The 21117-nt window shown below is 39.9% G+C and overlaps 2 protein-coding genes and 1 long non-coding RNA gene across 17 annotated transcripts in view; 2 read left to right on the forward strand and 1 right to left on the reverse strand.

The window, feature by feature from the left end:
- LOC113662366 overlaps nt 1-13991 on the forward strand; it is a 64356-nt gene extending 50365 nt beyond the window's left edge. For 12 of the 15 annotated variants that reach the window (XM_047818134.1, XM_047818135.1, XM_047818132.1 and 9 more), the window contains one exon: nt 11591-11868. In XM_047818134.1, the coding sequence (XP_047674090.1) occupies nt 11591-11728 (138 nt within the window). In that variant the 3' untranslated portion in view covers nt 11729-11868. Of the gene's footprint in view, nt 1-5315; nt 5762-7942; nt 8131-9526; nt 9830-11590; nt 11894-12395; nt 12546-12638; nt 12711-12839; nt 12890-13095 lie in introns of those variants that run through there. The other 3 variants (XM_047818141.1, XM_047818129.1, XM_047818128.1) reach the window with 3 other exon arrangements.
- A 1581-nt stretch (nt 13992-15572) lies between these two features.
- The window catches only part of LOC113640723, a 137919-nt gene continuing 132374 nt past the window's right edge, over nt 15573-21117 (forward strand). Inside the window, exon 1 of the mRNA XM_047818119.1 lies at nt 15573-15755. Coding sequence (XP_047674075.1) covers nt 15707-15755 — 49 coding nt within the window. The 5' untranslated portion in view covers nt 15573-15706. The remainder of the gene's footprint in view (nt 15756-21117) is intronic.
- Nucleotides 15726-18785, reverse strand: LOC113662377. Its single transcript, XR_003445251.2, has 3 exons — nt 18415-18785; nt 16150-16203; nt 15726-15907 (listed from the first exon to the last, which is right to left on the reverse strand). It is a non-coding gene; the product is annotated as an uncharacterized LOC113662377 (long non-coding RNA).

Raw genomic sequence — 21117 nt, forward strand, 5'->3', positions numbered from 1 at the left:
AGCTTGGAGAGGAAGCAGGCCTGGATTTATCTGTTGAGGAAGAGGAAGATTCTGGCAATGTCAGTGTTGGTGGTCCTGGTGCAGAGGCACTACCAAGGCCTTATCACGGTTCGGGAATCAGCAGCGATAGTTTGTGTTCTCCGGTTGGTGGGCATGAGCTGAGCTTCTTCACTGAGCATGATGTGGAGCTTGTTGACACACTGACAATTAACTCTCTGGAACAGTTCAAACGTTCACTCACGGGATTGTTTCGGATCAACAGCAAGGACAGCGGTGACGCCTCCCAAGCGCTGTTCTCCACGTCAGACCTGGGCTCAGAGGTCATGGAGATCACTGAGGATCCTTTCGAGATTGAATTAGTGGAGGTTAAAGGTCACCGGTCTGATCTGTGGTGGTTCGATAGCAATCACGGTTCTAACGAGTCCGTGCCAGTGATTTCTTTCAAAGAGGCCATGGTGAGGGATGCAAACATGTCTTGTATTGATGAAAAGACTTTGGAGTTGAGTTCTCCAAAATCTGGTCAAAACATTGCTGGTCATAAGCCATACCACATATCCCCTGAGGAGACTTGGGCCCCCAGTGACTGCAACAGCTTAACGGCTAAGATGTGCTTGGGATCAGACAGTCAGCAAGGAGCATCAGAGTCTGAATGTCCAAAGAATATACAAGAGAGCAACTCCAGTTCTTCTAAGGAGAAACACTCAAGTTTCCTGTCTTTGAGCTGTTTCAAGGACATTATTCCTGATATATCCCCCACAGTGACCACCGACACCCACTCAATGCCTGCTGAAGTCAGCTCACCACCGTCCTCTGAGGTTGAGGAGTCTCTATCAATGTCCATTGAGCAGGTGCTTCCTACAGCGAGGGAATCCACGAACGAGGACGAGACGTCCTACTCTAATGGACACTATGGAGATCCCGATTTTAAAGTAGACATGTCTTTACCTGTGAAGATGGCCGACTATGAACTCTCCGCCTGGCCTGAACCAACCAAGTCTCCTGTGTTATCTGTTTTGTGGTTTATTTCACTGGCTTTGCCAGCCCCTCTACCTCCTGTCCCTGTTTACAGGCCCAGAGCACCACCCTGGCTGCCAACTCCATTCTGGTCTCTTGCTCCGCCTCCGGCACCACCCTGGTCTCCAGTCCTGCTCTGGTCTCTGACTCTGTCTGCAGCACCACCCTGGTCTCCGGTCCTGCTCTGGTCTCTGGCTCTGTCTCCAGCATCACCCTGGTCTCCAGTCCTGCTCTGGTCCCTGGCTCAACCTCCAGCACCACCCTGGTCTCTGGTCCTGTTCTGGTCTCTGACTCCGCCTCCGGCACCACCCTGGTCTCTGGTCCTGCTCTGGCCTCCGGCTCCGCCTCCGGAACCAGCCTGGTCTCCGGTCCTGCTCTGGTCTCCGGCTCCGCCTCCAGCACCACCCTGGTCTCCGGTCCTGCTCTGGTCTCCGGCTCCGCCTCCGGCACCAGCCTGGTCTCCGGTCCTGCTCTGGCCTCCGGCTCCGCCTCCGGCACCAGCCTGGTCTCCGGTCCTGCTCTGGTCTCCGGCTCCGCCTCCGGCACCACCCTGGTCTCCGGTCCTGCTCTGGTCTCTGGCTCCGCCTCCAGCACCACCCTGGTCTCCGGTCCTGCTCTGCCGGCGCCGCCCTGGCCTCCTGCTCTGCCGGCGCCGCCCTGGCCTCCTGCTCTGCCGGCGCCGCCCTGGCCTCCTGCTCTGCCGGTGCCGCCATGGCCTCCTGCGCTGCCGGCGCCGCCCTGGCCCCCTGCTCGGCTGGCGCCGCCCTGGTCTCCTGCTCGGCTGGCGCCGCCCTGGCCTCCTGCTCGACTGGCGCCACGACTACACGAACCCGACCAGCCCTCCGACCCTGGTTGCGCCTTCGCTCCAACCTCCTGGACTGGGTTTTGTGGACTTGGGAGCGTATGGAAGCCGCTCGTAGAGGGGGTTCTGTTATGAGAGCCATGAGGGCTCCCTCTGCTGACCTGCAGAGGATTTGCTGCACTTGAGCACCAGGACTCTATTTCCCACTATTCATTGCACAGCACACCTGTTTCCTGTTTGTAATCACCCGGTCTATTTAAGCTCACTCAGAATGCTTTCCTGTTGCGAGGTATTGTTAGCACTGTCTTCATACTGAGCGTTTATTCTGTTCTGTCTGTTTCCCTGTTTTTGACCTTGCTTGTTTTTCGTGTTTGTGAACGTTTGCTGCTTGTCCTGACCTACGCCTGGATTATCGACTTCTGCTTTTGGATTTCCCTTGATGTTGTTGTTTGCCTGATGTGTGACCCTTGCCTGTCTTGGATATTGCCTAATAAACCAGCATTTGGATCTAACCTGTTTCACGTCGTGACAGACACATCAGTACAGAGTTATAAATGAATACTGATTATGGTATCAGACTCCCATGAAACTGTCGACTGATATTGGATTGGCTTCGACAAATAAATCAAATATTAAGATTTATTAAAGATTTTGCATATCAGAATAAAAATAACTCAGTAATGCTTCAGTATTGGGTATCAGATGATATGACATGATAGAGAATTTAAACAGGTGATTGGCACATCCTTTAAAAATCTTATTTGCGAGGATAAAATGTTATTAACTGCAGTATTTCTATTATTAATTGTAAATGTTCTGTTTACAGGCTGTGAACTGGTGAAGGAGGCAGATGAGTCCATTACTGTGTTCACAGGAGAGTCTGTAGTTCTGCTCTGTGTCTGCACTGACCTATAGGATAAACCAAAGTCTCTTAAATGGGGCTTTTCATTACCCACAGAATCTGGAAGCAAATATCAGGAAATTTACCCTGAACAGACTGGACATCACAGAAACAGAGTCAAACTGGTTAGTAAAAGCTTTCCAGGAAACCTCTCTCTACTCATATCAGACCTGACTGAACAGGACCAAGGACACTACAGATGTTCTGTACAGGCAGAAAGAAAAGATTTAAGACTATATGTTAAAGGTACAATTATTCATTAATGACTGTGAACATGTTTTACTCCAGTGTCATGTGCCTTATTACTAACAGTGATTAAAAACAGGATTTAGATCGAATATGATTATCTTCTGTAGGAAGAAGAGAACCTTCAGCACGCTCAGGGAAAACAGACAGAAGTCCTTCATCAGTACAGCCTTCAAGGAAAACAACACAGGAACAAGGTAAACAATATACTCACAGCAGCCTCCCTCTAGTTGACATAACGTTTACCCAGTCTGGTCGTGAGGGCCCGAATGCTTCGGTACCTTTTTCCAGACGGCAGGAGGGTGAAGAGTGTGTGTGAGGGGTGTGTGGGGTCATCCACAATGCACAATGTGACACAACACAACTTAGGGAAATGTTGAAGATAACTGTTCTGCACATTCCCTGAGCACCCTGCCAGGAATGTTATCTGGTCCAGCAGCCTTCCGTGGGTTAACTCTGCATAGAGTTCTCCTCACGTCGACCGTGGATAGACAGAGTATCTGGTCGTCAGGGGGAGGGATGGTAAAGCACAGATCGAATCATATTATCGAGTTCGCCGATGACACGAACGTGGTGGGTCTCATCAACAAGAATGACGAGTCAGCATACAGGGAGGAGGTGCAACATTTAACTGCCTGGTGTAGAGCCAACAACCTTCCTCTGAATGTGGATAAAACTAAAGAGATGGTTGTGGACTTCAGGAGAGCACAGAGCGACCACTCTCTGCTGAACATTAACGGATCATGCGTAGAGATCATCAAGAGCACCAAATTTCTTTGTGTTCATCTAGCGGAGAACCTCACCTGGTCACTCAACACCAATGCTGTCACTAAGAAAGCCCAGCTTCCTACAAAGGCTGAGAAAGGCACATCTCCCTCCCCCCATCCTGACCATGTTCTACAGAGGGACCATTGAGAGCATCCTGAGCAGCTGCATCACTGTCTGGTTTGGGAACTGTACGATCTCGGTTCGCAAAACCCTGCAGCGGATAGTGTGGACAGCGGAGAAGATCATTGGGGTCTCTCTTCCCTCTATCATGGACATTTACACCACACGCTGCATCCGCAAAGCCAACAGCATTGTGGATGACCCCACACTCCTCTCACACACACTCTTCACCCTCCTGCCGTCTGGAAAAAGATACCGAAGCATTCGGGCCCTCACGACCAGACTGTGTAGTAGTTACTTCCCACAAGCCATCAGACTTCTCAATAACTGAACTGAACTGTACTGAGCACAACATACACACACATCATCTGTATGGACTGCACAGACCCACACAAAACAAACACACTGACGCATCAAACTGTTTACATGCTGCTTACAATCCATCAAACTGTTTACATGCTGTTTTGCACACTTTTCTGCTGTTTTGCACAAACTGTCCAACATTTTAGCCGTTTTTGCACATATTATACAATATCTCCGGCATTACGCACATAATATACAATATTTCAGTCATTTGCTGTTTTTTACACAATTCTATATATTATCTCAAGGACCTGCTGCTAAGAAACTGTGTTCATTCTAATGTTGCTGCACGAAATATTGTTTGAACATTCATTATTCACATACAGTATTTACACTTGTCGATCGGCGCGGGTTCTGTTACTGTTTATTGTCTTTTGTGTATTGTATTTTTTGTACTTTTTGTATTGTCTTGTAACTTTTTGTCTACACTGTCTTTTGTCCTGCTCTGTCTTGTCCTGCACTGTTTGCACCAGGTTGCACAGTTCCACTTTATGTGGCTAAGACTACTTACAAGTCCTTAGCCCTGTCTTTGTTTTATGTAGCATTATGATCCTGGAGAAATGTTGTCTCATTTCGCTATATATGGTTGAAATGACAATAAAAGATTCTTGACTTCACTTGACTTGTCTTTCCTTTTAAATCAGAAGTGAAAAAACATATCTACATTCTTACATTTATTTATTAATACACAGTTATTAGTCTTCTGTTTGTTGCATATTGAAAAGCACAAAGACACTCACACACACACACACACACACACACACACACACACACACACACACACACACACACACACTTGTCATTGAGTTAACTGTTTACTGTTAAACGTCAGTCACTGAGTGCGAGTCAAACAGAACTGAAGCCTCCACACTTTACTTGATCACTTCAGACAGTAAAATATTGTTGTTAACACTAGAGGTGTGATTTCTGAGAGTTTATTTCTCTTCACCAGGAACATGTGGAGAGAACGGGATTATTAAAGGAAGTCCGGACTGTAAGAGAAAGCCAACAGATCAGGTTAGAAAACGTAAAATGAGTTATAACAGATCTGTTTCTACCTTTAGAGCTTTTGTTATATTTTCCTCTTCTGTCATTCCACAGCCTGAACCTGATCTTGTCACTTTCTGTATTAAATAACACATTAACACAGCCAGAGCAGCTCAGGTCCAGATTAACACTGGAGAGAAAACTGAGTACACCAACATTATAACAAACTAATCCAATGTAAATATTCTCAGATAATTTTACTGTTAAAAAAGGGGAAAATGTTACAGATAATTACTTCATATTCATCTTCATTATGTTAGCTAAGGGTATTGCTCTGCATTCACTTTTTCTGTTAATCATTAAAAACTGCTGAAGGATAAATTTGCAAACTATATTTTGAGGGTTTGTGACATTTTTCTCATCTTATGTGTCCCATTCTTACATATATCAGGTTAAGAAATTAATGTGCTAGAAGGCGTTTGTGTAAATAGGATTGTGTAAGAAGTTCTTGTTTGTGACTTGTTAAAACCTAGAGCAAAATTAAAAAGAGGAGGATTGTTGAATCTGCATGAACTGAATGTGTTTTTCTAATATATAAATATAATAATACAAATAATACAATAATTTACAATACAGGGGAGGCATGGTGGTTTAGTGGTTAGCACGTTTGCCTCCACACCTCTTGTGTGTGTGGAGTTTGCATGTTCTACCTGTGCTTCGTGGGTTTCCTCCGGGTACTCCGGTTTCCTCCCCCGGTCCAAAGACATGCATGGTAGGTTGATTGGCATCTCTGGAAAATTGTTCGTAGTGTGTGATTTGCGTGAGTGAATGAGTGTGTGTGTGCCCTGTGATGGGTTGGCACTCCGTCCAGGGTGCATCCTGCCTTGATGCCCGATGACGCCTGAGATAGGCACAGGCTTCCCGTGACCCGAGAAGTTCAGATAAGTGGTAGAAATGTTATGGTATGTGTGAAATTCTGTAATTTAATTGGTCACGTGGTGCTGATTAGTATTCTATAACAGCAGCTCTAACAGTAGTGCTGGTTGTAATTGAAATCACAGGTTTACGTTAATGCTTTATGAACATTTACCAGCTAGTAAAGATGGTCTTGTGTTCTCTTTCAAGTTTCGGTGTCTCACTATGGGATACGCCTCTCGGGGATTGGCTTGTTACCTCAGTATAAGAAGATCCAGGGAAAAATGCCCATTCAAGGGGAATCGGTTCTTGACCTAGAAGGAAGGGAAAAGGAGAGTATTCTCTGCATGCCCCCCATGGAGCCATTAGTAGCCATGCCTTTGGATCCTAAGCGCTAGGCGGCTGCTAAGCTGACAATCCTGTCAAAATTGGATAGATTCCAGTTTAATATGACGGAATGCACTTATAAGGAGGACGCTCCCTCAATCAGAGCCCTGAAAGCTACCACTATGCTGACCACATACCAAGCGGAGCTACTATTTGTCATTCAGGAAAGAATACAGGTCTGATAGGTTAGCCAGGTTAAAGGAAGCCATATGCACAAGCTGCTGGTCACCCACCCCCCCCACCTTCAGCATCCCCAGGTGACAAAGACTGGCACAGAAGAATGCAGTGGTTCAGAGTGGAGTTCAGGAACAAAAGCCTGTCTGGCGGTGCAAGAACTGTCCACCTGCGACAGCACAGACCGACCCACCAGCTCCTCATCCCTCCCAGGTGGTGAGGAGGAAGAAGGCAGAAAAATTCACTCAGTGTTTGAGTGAATTTGAAACCAAACCCTGTGTTCATGCCAAAGGTCTTGTTCCTCTTTAGCTAAGAACATTTTATTCCCCTCATTTTTCTTCGCCAGATTAGCAGACGTTGAATTCCTTATGCCCAGTGTGTATTCATGTGAACAGAACCGGAGGGTTCACTGAAAGTGATCAGCTGTTTGTGTCTTGAGCTAAACTGCGTTCGGGAAAACCAATCAAAGAAGAAGGGATTTCCTTGGCGTATTCCAGCAAGGGACTAACAGTCCCACCTGGTTTATGTGCACACTCAACAACGGGAATGTCAGCTTGGTGGGCTCTCTTTAAGTAGGTCACGATGCAGGATATTTGTGAGGTGCAGAGCTGGTCCTCACCACACAAGATTTTATAAACTAGATGTTACAGTGCAGACACTAGCACATGCTGTACAGAGTGTAGGATCTTGAGATCTCACTCATTCAGCCCTGGATGTTTGTCATGGATTGGTTGGCAGGTGCATGCGAAACAGGCTATCTGGCAATACGGGAGTTAGGAAATCCCATAGTGAGACACAGAAATGTATGCTTGAAAGAAAGATATAGGTTAAATATAAGATAGGGCTTCTGAGGAATACGTGGATGGGGCATATTCTATAGTGAGACATGTCAGTTAATGCTATCAGAGAACCAGAGAATACATGTTACGAATTAAAATTATACTCCTCTGATTAATCTTACTTTTCATAATCACCTTGACCAGCCTCTAAGTTCTCCTCTGCTCAAATGTGGTAAATGTGTCTTTATGACTTCCTGTAAGTCTCAGGAAACACACTTGCTGTTGAATATACTGATGAACATTACAGCTTTGTTCCAAACACTAGAATTCCTGTGTGTTATAAAGTGAAGTTAATGTTGCAGCTCATGCGAAATTTTGCTGTTAATAAACCCACTAAAGTCAAATAATCTGTGTGTGTCTCTCTGTGTGTGTGTGTGTGTGTGTGTGTGTGTGTGCATGTATGTGCGTGTGTCTGTCTGCATGTGCGTGTGATGGAGTACATGATAAAATACATTTTCAGAAATGAGAAATGACAGTGGTTTCCTGAAAAGTATATAAAGCGATAGTCAGTGTGTCGGTGTGTGTTTCACACTGAGGGACTGGTGTGTGTGCAGAAGAATCAGTAATGATGAAGTGCTTATATCTTTTGTATGTCGTGTTTCACGTCACTGCAGGTGAGTGAAGTTATTTTCTATTTTCTATTACTGAAAGAAGAGAGAATATTATCCAGTTCTTAGTTCAGCTGCTTTGTGTTTAGTTCATGTGGTTTCTGTCCAGACTGGGTTTACAGTAGGCTGGAGCTCAGCCCTGTTTCTAAAAATAAGCCAAACACTGTCAAATGTTTATTAATTAGAGAATGAACCACATTAACAAGTAATTTATTAGTGGTTTTGTAGTTTAATGTAATTTTTACTAAAATTGTATATTTTTAGACCAGCATGTTCTTCTAATTAATCTTTTCAAAGGCGTTTAAATGTACACAACATGCCATGTGTTATAATGTTCTTGTTTAGATCTGTTCAGCTGTGCTCATGTGAATGTATCTATAATAACTCATATAAAACATACCAGAAAAGTTATTTCCTGTAACTTGTAGGTAAATTCTTCACTCTTGTCTTAGCTGTAAATAGATGCATCTGAATTTCACACCTTTTCCTGTTTTCTCTCTGTCACTGATGTTGCTCTGACCACCAACTTCACTTCCTGCATTACATCATATTAAAGTTTTTATTTTTTACAATTAGTTACATACTTCTAACAACACTGTGTTGACATTTTCAAAACTCATAAAAGCTTCCTGTGTGGACTTTCTACTCTAACCATTTCTTCTATTTTTCACTTCATTACCGTCTGTACAAAAGTGTAAATGTGTGGCTCTATGAGCAGTGTTGTGATGCAGTGGGTAGCGTCGTCTCCTCACAGCTCCAGGGTCCCTGCTTCCGTCCTGAGCTCAGGTTCCCTTCTGTGTGGAGTTTCTGTGTTTTGCTTTTATTCATGTACCTTTTTTATTGAATTATTAGGTAGGCTTATTGTCATGGACAATAATGGATAAAGACGCTGTACTTTGTGGCCAGAATGAAAGCAGGGACATTGGTTATGGCAGCATAACTAAAAGGAGATCCAATAGGTAACACAGGCCCCTGAGACATGAAGCAGCCAGTCACTCCACCATCAACAAAGCTCGTAAAGCCATTTGTGTGAGGAGTTTTGAAAAAGTGAACATATATATATTATATTTATTGAAAAATGTAAAAAAGTAGAAGTTAAAAAAAAATGTAAATACTAACTAGTAGAGCTCTGGGATGTAAAACTAAACACATGATAATCAGATCACTAAACTATTATGTAACATTAGAATATAGTACAATTCTAAGCAAAGAAAATATGAACAAGCAAAAAATTATAAAATAATTGTTTTATATAATATATTAATATAATAATTATCTGCTTGCTGGTTTTTTCATTATTACAATTTAATTAAGAATAAATATTTCCTTTAAATTTAATTTTAAAATATTATTCTTCATAATGTATTCAGTAGATTCTGAGATTTTATGTTTGTGTCTGTAGGCTGTGATCTCTCTGGTGATGAGACAGTAGAAATTATACAACATCAAGGTGGTTCAGTTCTGTTACCCTGCTCCTGCTCTGACCTGCACATCAAACCTCACACATTCACCTGGATGTCCTACAGAACAGGACATGTGAATGACATGTTAAATGATGAACACTACCGTGGCAGACATCAGCTGTTTAATAACTCTTCTCCTGGTAATCTGTCTCTGCTCATATCTGACCTGAGAGAAGAGGATCAGGGAGACTACAGGTGCAGCACTGAGAAGGGACACAGAGACATCAGGATTTATGTTAAAGGTAAATGATTTAAATGCACAATAAAAGTTGATATTTAGTGTGAAATCATCCTTGATAAGACTTAAAATGAATTATAGTTACATAATTAACAAAAATGTCCTCTCTCTTTACTGTACCTAAAGGGGAATTTATCTAGGAGTCATATAGTGACACATCAGTACAGAGTTATAAATGAAATACTGATTATGGTATCAGACTCACATGAAACTGTCGACTGTTATTGGATTGGCTTTGAGAAATGTTTCAGTCTAATCTATGATTTATTTTGATTAACATTGTAGTATTTATAGAGCTCCATGACATCTGTATATACCCTTCTTAACAATTACATAAGCCTACATATACTATTTATTCAGGTTCATGTCAGTTATTATGTAGGGTTTATGTAGGTGTCATGTAGCCCAATCAAGATGTCTCTTAATTCATGTGTAAACTTTTGTTTGTCTTTATCTATGAGCTAAACTACATGACATGAAATTGTACATTAACAACTATTTCAGTGTTGTCATGTAAGATGAAATATTTATATATACACTGGAGTAATTGTTTCTACTTGTAAAAGCACCATTAACTGGAACAAAACAAATAAATAAAATATTAAGCTTTATTAAAGATTTTGCATTTTTTTAAATGGAAATAAACCAGTAATGCTTCACTATTGGGTAACAGAGTCCTGATTTATACAGGTGATTGTCATGTCCTTTAAAATCTCTTTGGTTTGCAGCAGAAAATGTTGTGATTTACGAGCAGGGAATATTAATAATTGCAGTATAATTAGTATTATTATTGTTCTTCCCATGTCCAAGTGGGTTTCCTCTGGGTTCTCTGGTTTTCTCTGTCTTAAAAAATATGCCAATAGGTGAACTGGTTAGGATAAATTGCCCCTAGTTATGACTGAGTGTGTGAGGACATGAGACAGAAATACAATCCAGGGTTTATTTTTCCAGTATTTCCAGGTTTATGTTGTTGAGAGAGATTTTACTGGTGTTCTGGTAAAATGAGTTGTTTTGAGGTGTGTGTGAAGTGTTTTGATGGTTATAGTGCATTATGGATGTGAGGTTAACTGTAGTAATGAGCTGCACGCTAGTAAAGAGCTTTGTAAAAGTGACAATAGTATTGATAAATGTTTATAAGTTATTATTAAAATACTGGAAATTGATCAGTTTATATAAATCTGCACTTTGTGTTGTATTATTCTCTTCAAGTGGTCTTTATTTTCAGATGTAGTTGTAACATTGAGTCAAAACAAGTGGAACAAATACACACATGATCACAGGATAGTTTAACACACACAGTAGTTAGGAACTACTAATTAACTCTTTTTCTCTCACCATCAGCTGTGAGCTTTATATTGAATTGTGAACCTTTATTAATTATACCAAAACTAAGATACTGTATAGAATCATCATAAATAAACAAAATATGAACAAAGAAAGATAATAATCTGTTTTGCTGGATGTACCTATTCTCTATTCATCACTAAATATTTATTTATCTATAATTTTAATATAAGTGATGTGACATACGGCTAAGTACGGTGACCCAAACTCAGAATTCGTTCTCTGCATTTGACCCATCCAAAGTGCACACACACAGCAGTGAACATCTCTAACCATTAGGCCACGACTTGCCCCCTTTTTCTTAAATTAAAAGAAATTAAATGTACTGAAGAATAAATATTACATTAATAGTTCATTTGAAAATATTGTACTTCATATTGTATTCAGTAGATTCTGAGTGTTTGTATGTTTGTGTCTGTAGGCTGTGATCTCTCTGCTCAAACTAAATATGAATACAATGGACATCCTGGTGGTTCAGTTCTGTTACTCTGCTCCTGCTCTGACCTGCACACCAAACCTCACACATTCACCTGGATGGCCTACAGAACAGGACGTCTGACTGACATGTTAAATGATGAACACTACCGTGGCAGACTTCAGCTGTTTAATCACATTTCTCCTGGTAATCTGTCTCTGCTCATATCTGACCTGAGAGAAGAGGATGCAGTAGACTACAGGTGCAGAACTGAGAAGGAACATAGAGACATGAGTATTAATGTTAAAGGTAAATGATTTAAATACACAATAAAAGTTTATATTTAGTGTAAAATCATCCTTAATCATACTTAAAATGAATTATAGATACATATGTAATAAAATGTCTACTCTATTTTTCCATAACTAGAGGGGAATTAATTTAGGAGTCATATAGTGACACTTCAGTATTAAGTAATAATTCACATTAAATACTGATTATAGTGAAATAGTGATTTGTCGTTATGTTTTCATCTGATTTATAGTCAGAGATACAAAATATAAAAATCTATATCTGACATGTTTGTCAAATCTCAGTCTTCAGCTCAGATGATAAATTGTCATGAAGGTTCATGGCAGTTGTTGTTTATGTAGGTGTCATTTAACCTCATTAACATGACCCTAATTATGTTACCTTTTTTTATAAAGTTTTTACAGACATTGTTTCATCAATGACTGAGCATGAGTGTCATGTGTCATTACTAACAGTGATTAAAAACAGACTTTAGATTTATTAAGGTTTGTCTTTTCAGGAGGAAGAAGAGAATCTTCAACACGCTCAGAGACAACAGACAGAAGACCTCCAACAGAACAGCCTCAGATCACAACAATCTCTGCACCTACATCATCCTCAACAACATTGGAACAAGCGCAAAAACAACCACACAGTGGTGTCCCTCTGGGTGCCAAAACTTTTAATCAGTACTGAAAATATATGATAGTATTATTACATTTATTAAAACATTTTATGTTTTTTGTTGTTGTTGTTTTCACAGTTCTCAGCATTGTGGCTGCTTTTCTGTTGGTGATAGTTGGTGTAATGGCATTTATTTGTTGGAGACGCAAAGGTACAAAACACACAGATTTTGAAAGTGATTAATTAGTACAATTTCCACAAACTTCCTTTTGTGTCTCAATTAAACAGTCAGTAACTAAATAAGTTTGATGGTGTGATTTCTGAGGTCTTTTCCCATTAGGACGAAGAAAGAACGTGATTACTGAAGGATGTCCAAAGCAGACAGATCAGGTTAGTGTACATTAGGCCTGGATTCGGCTGTATTTTTATTGTCATGTGACATCTTTTAGTCTTAAATGTACGGAACAACACATGGTGTAAATAAAGAAGTCAGATTTGGAGATTTGTGTCGTCTTTACAGGATTTTACCTGCTTCTTACAACAGTAGAAGTAATAGAAATGTTATATGTAGAATTTTCCTCTTCTGTCTTTCACAGACTGTTCCTGATGTTACTTACTCTACTGTAAGCCACATTCACACAGCCGGAGCAGCTCGGGTCCTGATCAATGTGGGAGAGAAAACTGAATATGCCTGCATTGTAACAAATTAATCCGCAGTAAATATATATAATATAATGCTGAAATCATACAGTAGATTAAATACATATGATGGTAAGCACTGGATTCACAATATCCATCCATACATCCATCCATCCATCCATCCATCCATCCATCCATCCATCCATTTTCTACCGCTTATCCGGGGCCGGGTCGCGGGGCAGCAGTCATCTTGATTTATTTCCTGTGATTATTTTATAAATAGCATAAATAGCAGATTGTAAACATGTTGATAATCTTACAAATCATGATTTTAATGTGTGTTATTTTATATATTTTGTGTAGCATTCTGCAAAAAAAATTAAGTTCATCACTCTGTTTTGTTTAAGACATAGTGTCCTCTTTTCCATAAAAAAACTAGAAATCATAGGCTCTGTGGCTTACTTGGTCTTTGTTTTGTCTGTGTGAATGTGTATGTTCCTGTGCATGTGAGTGTAGACACAGGCTTAAATATGTCTGTGTGTGTAAGGAACTACTAGGACAATTCCCTTTCAGACCACCAGAGGGAGTGCTGTCAGATTGATTGTTACTCCTTGTTGAAGCGTCATGTGATCATGTAATGTTGCCCGATCTTAATTGTTCCTAATGTGTTGCCTTATTTATACCTGCCCTTTTGTCTATGTCTTTGTCGATTTATTGTTTATTATCACGTTTGGGTTTGCCATTGTGTTCATTGTCTTTGTTTTCAGTCCTGTTTCTAAGTATTTGTGTATTGTTTTGTTTATGTTGTGTCATTTTATAGCTAAATAAAACAAGAAAGGTTTTTAATCCTTCACATGGGTCTGATTCGTTGTGATTTCCATCGTGACTGTGAGTGTGTGTTTAGTGTCAGGGTTCCTGCAATGATTCTTTTTTACCCGACAAACCATAAACTTAAAAAGGAGTCTAAAATGCAAATATAATATAGATATATCTGGGTTGATGAAAGATTGCCAGTGACCTCAAACCTGATATCAATTTGACTATTTTATGAACAGTAACAATGCCACAAACAAAACTAGCTGCTAAAATGTGGCCTATTATGAAACATCTATTAATTGTAACATCTGTAGCCTGTTTAAAAAATTGCATAATTGAGTCATTTTCTCCTTCTCCAGATGACCTCTTAGTGCAGTCTGTATTTGATTCAGCAGAGAGGGGCTTCTTGACACAGACAGAACACAGGAAATTTTTGACAGTGGGAAAACTGATGGGAGAGGGCATCGGGGTTGCCGTTCTTGGTTTCAGGATGGTATGAAAGTGAAAAGTTAAACCTCCCAAAGAAGAGAGCCTGTTGAGTCTGTCGGGGGGTTCAGCCTCTTAGCTGCCCGGAGGTTGTCCGACATGGTAAGGAGGAGCAGGGTGACGCTTGTGGTTAGCCCAGTGGACATAACTCTGGGAGGACTAAAGCAAGGTGATGCAAAAAGGGCCAAGGCAGAAGCACAGGCTTCAAGAGATCTTGAGTGGAGAACAATGCTTGGTAGCCATAGGTAGCTTGACAAGGTGATAGACCAGTGGCTGCAGACGGCCTCGAGGCATACTCGACCCACACCAGGTTGGAGGAAAAGGAAGAGGGATATTCGGCACAGAAGAGGAGAATCCCAGTCTCCTTGTATAGCTGTTCTGTCTGTTCGGTGGACTTTTGGTGGAACCCAGTGGAGAGGCTGGGGTCCTCGGGCTAAGACAATATTCTCGGATTAGAACACTGTAGCAATTAAAGAGATAACACTAGAACAGTGAATGGCGGAATGACTCACAGATCGCGGAGAAACTGGAGAAACCATCTAGTGAAAACCATGTGAAAACTACTGTACATGCTTAAATAGCACCGAAAGCATGAAATAGCTGCCAATCTGGTAACTGGGGAAACTGTGAAGTACAGAGGAATACGCTGACAATTTTAGCCATTCGTGGTACATCTTGCTGAACTCATAAATCAGTACTTTGCAAGCTTGTGCAAAAGTAAAACCCCCATAGCCGTGGAGCGCTGTGATCACGATGAGAGGTGCAGCTGCTGAATCAGTTGTTACTTCATAGCCAAAGTGAGCAGTAACTTTTTTAATAAAAATATGACCACATTACCTAGTTTATACCTAGTTAATTTAAACAGATAGCCTAAATAAAGCATTTGGTGCCTGTTTAGATACTATATTAGCAGGACTATTAAAGACATTTTAAACTCTATTAACACATGTAAATATATATATAAATATAATTATACTTCTCTGATTAATCTTACTTTTCATAATCACTCTTGACCAGCCTCCATGTTCTCCTCAGCTCACATGTGGTAAATGTGTCTTTAAGACTTCCTGTAAGTCTCAGGAAACACACTTGCTGGTGAATAAACTGATGAACATTACAGCTTTGTCCCAAACACTAGAATTCAGTTTTAAGAAATGACAGTGGTTGTTGTGGTTTCCTGAAAACCAAAGTGTATAAAGAGAGACACTCAGTCAGTGTGTCAGTGTGTGTTTCACACTGAGGGACTGGTGTGCAGAAGAATCAGTAATGATGAAGTGCTTATATCTTTTGTACGTCATGTTTCACGTCGCTGCAGGTGAGTGAAGTTATTTTTTATTTTCTATTACAGAAAGAAGAGTGAATATTATCCAATTCTTAGTTCAGCTGCTTTGTGTTTGTGTTTGCTTTGTGTTTTTCATGTGGCTTCTGTCCAGACTGGGTTTACAGTAGGGTGGAATTCAGCTATTTCTAAAAAATAAACCAAACACTGCCAAATGTTTATTAATTATAGAATTAAAACATTACCAAGTAATTTGTTAGTGGTGATATAGTGGTGATATATGTTCTTATTTAGACCTGTTCAGATTTGATCATGTGAATGTATCTATAATAACTCATATAAAACATAGTAGAAAAGTTACTTCCTGTAACTTGTAGGTCATTTCTTCACACTGGTCTTAACTGTAAATAAATGTGTGTGAATTTCACACCTTTTCCTGTTTTGTCTCTGTCACTGCTGTCACTCTGACCACCAACTTCACTTCCTGCATTACATCATATTTACAGTTTTGATTTTTTACAATTAGTTACATGCATTTATCAACATTGTGTTCACATTTTCAAAAGTCATAACAGTGGTATATTTGGACTCTTAATAAAATGCATTTGTCTCAAAGCACATAAAAAAATAGAAATTGATGCAATTGATTGTAAACAACAAAAGAATCATGTTGTTTTCATGATTATTATTAAACAAAAGAAAGCAATAAAACTGAGGAAAAAGTTTGGACACCCTGTGCCATAATAGCTGGTGTTTCCCCCTTTGGATGAAATAACTTCAATGAGACGTTTTTTTTGTATCCATCTACCGGTTTCTGACATCAACTAGCAGAAAGTTTCCTCCACTCTTCAATGCAGGATTCCTTCAGCTGTGTGATATTTGAGGGTTTTCTTGCATGCACAGTCTGTTTCATATCACAGGATCTCAATAAGATTTAGATCTGGGCTTTGACTTGGCCGTTGTTTTACTGTTTTTGTGTCATTGTCATGTTGCAAGGTCCAGTTCAGCTCCAGCTTCAATTTAATTTCAATAAATATGACTGAGTGTGTGAGTACATGAAACAGAAATACAATCCAGGGTTTATAACCAGTATTTCTAGGTTTATGTTGTTGAGAGAGATTTTACTGGTGTTCTGGTAAAATGACTTGTTTTGAGGTGTGTGTGAAGTGTTTTGATGGTTATAGTGCATTATGGATGTGAGGTTAACTGCAGTAATGAGCTGCACACTGGTAAAAGCTTTGTAAAAGTTACAATAGAATTGATAAATGTTTATAAGTTATTATAAAAATACTGGAAACTGATCAATTTAAAGAAATCTGCACTTTGTGTAGTATTATTCTCTCCAAGTGGTCTTTATTTTCAGATGTAGTTGTAACATTGAGTCAAAAAAAAGTTGAACAAATACACACATGATCACAGGATAGTGTAACACACACAGTAGTTAGGAACTGGGCTGAGAAACAAGAGATTCAGGTTTTGAGTTCAGCTGATGATGTTCCACTACTGACCCTGTGTGTTTAAGTAAACCTCTTAATGACAAACTGGACGATTCCTACAACCTCATGACTTGTTTTTTTTTTTTTTCAATCACCATCAGCTGTGAGCTTTATATTGACCGGTGAACTTTTATTAATTATACCAACACTAAGATATAGAACATTCATAAATAACACAACGAACCCCCCCTCCCCCCCCCCTTTTGTGATTGGCCAATACCGGCAGACTGGAGCCAATGGAAATGCTTCTCTCCTTCGGTGCGCATCTTTATTCCTCTGAGAACTTCAAAGCAGACCGATTGAGGTAAATTATCTGGAATGATTAGTATATTAATTGATTTACGATGCCTACCCAGCCAACACACGATGTACTAATTACGTAATTTATTGGTCATTTTTGGTAATTTCATGACTCACCAGCTGGCAACGTAACTTACGTAGGGCTACTAGGGAGGTAATTTCATTACCATTACAGTACCAAATTACTACATCTCCTAACGTCGCGAGATAACCAAGTACGGTCCAGTTACGTACTATTTTGGTAACTTCATAACTTACTGGCAACGTAACTGTTACGTCCCAGGGAGGTCATTTCATTACTATTACAATTATATAAACATTCGTTTTCCATTCATTCCTTTTCTATTTAGGTTGGCTTGTTAAAACTTTTCAGTCTCAAAGTTTCCCTTAAATCAGTCAAAATAGATTAAATACACCATGCGAGTTGCTCTTTACATGTAACATATTCTCCAAATTGCACCCAAGAACATTGGAACTAATCCATACTAAATCCATAAGTGCCAAGACAAATAGCTTCAGCAACAAGCAAAGAGGCATTGACAGAGAGTCAAGAAATGATGATGAAAATAATTATTATTAATACTACAGTAAAGTTCATTAAATCTATTCTGTTGTTATTGTGGTCTTTAAATCTATGAACTGTGTATGGAAAGGTGGTACATGAGGAAGCAATTTGACAACAATGCAGTAAATACTTAGGTGCATCAAAAAGCGTGATCGAAGATACCAGCAGACAAGCAAATCCAGCACAAATTAGTGCATAAAAGTTCACCAAAAATGTAGTTTTTGAACCTCATAATTAAATACATTTGAGGAGAAAAACTGCAAAAAGGTTGAAAAAAAAAAAACACTTTCAATAGGCTGGCTACGGCCCTGAAAGTTATATTGTTTTAGCCCACCTGTATTCGTTTCAGCGCGATTCCCGCGTTTAAAAAGCCGAAATAAAGCAAAATTGTCCTTTGGAAAGATGAGATAGTTCATTTAAATGTCCTGGGGATTTAAATTTCCCGAACTTTGATGAGAGATAACTCGATTTCTCGACAGAATTTCCCGAAGTAGTTTCTCTAGTTTTCGAATCAGTGCAGCAGATTCGTGTGTTTTAAAACCTGATCTAATGTTAAGGCAATAAAGTCCGTGTGTCATGGATGAGCAAAGGCGCATAATAAGTGAAGTGTGTGGCTTTGTTCAGCCACATACAACTACAGGAGGGACACATACAATACGCAGAGGTTTCTTTTTTATTTTATAATTCAACCGTGTTTTCCTCTTGGAATATGATTTATCATCCTGAAACACCAAAAGTAAGAGTAAAGGTGGTGCCATGGCTGCTTGGTTGCTTTGTGGTGTTTTCCTTGTATAACTGTGAATATTGGTCACACAGTGATGATCCTTATCATATATCAGTGATGATCCTTATACCGTTGGATTCTGTGGAATCTCGGCTTTCTGACTGAACCAAGGTTGTGTTTGTGTCGCGTAACAGATGATTATAGGATTATAAAGTCCTACAGATGACATGTTTATTTAAGTGCTTGGTGTTGAAAGAATGCTTTATTTTATTAAAAATCGTGTTTATAGTCGCATAGTAAAGTTTTTCCCGTTGCTTTAGCATGCTGCATGTGTAGGTACATAATACATAAACATACTTATGAAGCTCATTTGCATATTGGCGCCAATCTACATTTCAAAATTCATGAAGTAAATGTACTGAAGAATAAATATTACCTTAATAGTTCATTTGAAAATATTGTACTTCATGTTGTATTCAGTAGATTCTGAGTGTTTGTATGTTTGTGCCTGTAGGCTGTGATCTCTCTGCTCAAACTAAATATGAATACAATGGACACCCTGGTGGTTCAGTTCTGTTACCCTGCTCCTGCTCTGACCTGCACACCAAACCTCACACATTCACCTGGATGTCCTACAGAACAGGACGTCTGACTGACGTGTTAAATGATGAACACTATCGTGGCAGAATTCAGCTGTTTAATAACACTTCTCCTGGTAATCTGTCTCTGCTCATATCTGACCTGAGAGAAGAGGATGCAGTAGACTACAGGTGCAGAACTGAGAAGGGACGCAGAGACATGAGTATTAATGTTAAAGGTAAATGATTTAAATACACAATAAAAGTTTATATTTAGTGTAAAATCATCCTTGATCATACTTAAAATGAATTATAGTTACATATGTAATAAAATGTCTACTCCATTGACCATAACAGAAGGGGAATTAATTTAGGAGTCATATAGTGACACATCAGTATTAAGTTATAAATGACATTAAATACTGATTATGGTATCAGACTGACCTGAACTTTGGACTGGTGTTGGATTGGATTTGTGATATTTCTCAGATTTATTCTCATAACATTGTAGTGTTTATATAGCTACATGTCAACTGACATTAGACATACACACGTGGACAAAATTGTTGGTACCCTTCGGTCACTGAAAGAAAAACCTCCATGGTCACAGAAAAAAACTTTAATCTGACAAAAGTAATAATAAATAAAAATTCTATGAATTTTAACTAGTGGAAGTCAGACATTGATTTTCAACCATGCTTCAATGGAATTATGTAAAAAAAATAAAAAATAAAAAATCTTGGAACAGGCCTAGACAAATATGATGGTACCCCTAACTTAATATTTTGTTGCACAAAAATATTTTGAGGCAAATCATTGCAATCAGACGATTCCTGTAACTGTCAATGAGACTTCTGCACCTCTCATTAGGTATTTTGGCCCACTCCTCATGAGCAAACTGCTGCAGTTGTTTCCGGATTGAAGGGTGTCTTTTCCAGACGGCATGTTTCAGCTCCTTCCAAAGATGCTCAATAGGATTGAGGTCAGGGCTCAGAGAAGGCCACTTTAGAATAGTCCAATGTTTTCCTCTTAGCCATTCTTGGGTGTTTTTAGCTGTGCTTTGGGTCATTGTCCTGTTGTAAGACCCATGACCTGCGACTGAGACCAAGCTTTCTGACACTGGCCAGCACATTTCTATCTAGAATCCCTTGATAGTCTTCAGATTTCATTGTACCTTGCAAAGACTCAAGACACCCTGTGCCAGATGCAGCAAAGCAGCCCCAGAACATAACAGAGCCTCCTCTATGTTTCACAGTAGGGACAGTGTTCTTTTCTTGATATGCTTAATTTTTCCATCTGTGAACATAGAGCTGATGTGCCTTGGCAAAAAGTTCCATTTTTGTCTCATCTGTCCATATGACATTTTCCCACAAGCTTTGTGGCTTGTCAACATGAAGTTTGGCATAATTTAGGATTTGTTTTCAACAATGGTGTCCTCCTTGGTCATCTCCCATGTAGTCCACTTTGGTTCAAACAACAACAGATGGTGCGATCTGCCACTGATGTTCCTTGAGCATGAAGTTCACCTTGGATCTCTTTAGAAGTCTTTCTGGGCTCTTTTTTTACTATTCGGATCCTCCGTCTTTATGATTTGTCATCAATTTTCCTCCTGCGGCCACGTCCAGGGAGGTTGGCTACAGTCCCACGGATCTTAAATTTCTGAATAATATGTGCAACTGTAGTCACAGGAACATCTAGGCTGCTTGGAGATGGTCTTATAGCCTTTACCTTTATC

This window comes from Tachysurus fulvidraco, chromosome 9, assembly GCF_022655615.1.
Source record: "Tachysurus fulvidraco isolate hzauxx_2018 chromosome 9, HZAU_PFXX_2.0, whole genome shotgun sequence".
Lineage (NCBI taxonomy): Eukaryota > Metazoa > Chordata > Actinopteri > Siluriformes > Bagridae > Tachysurus > Tachysurus fulvidraco.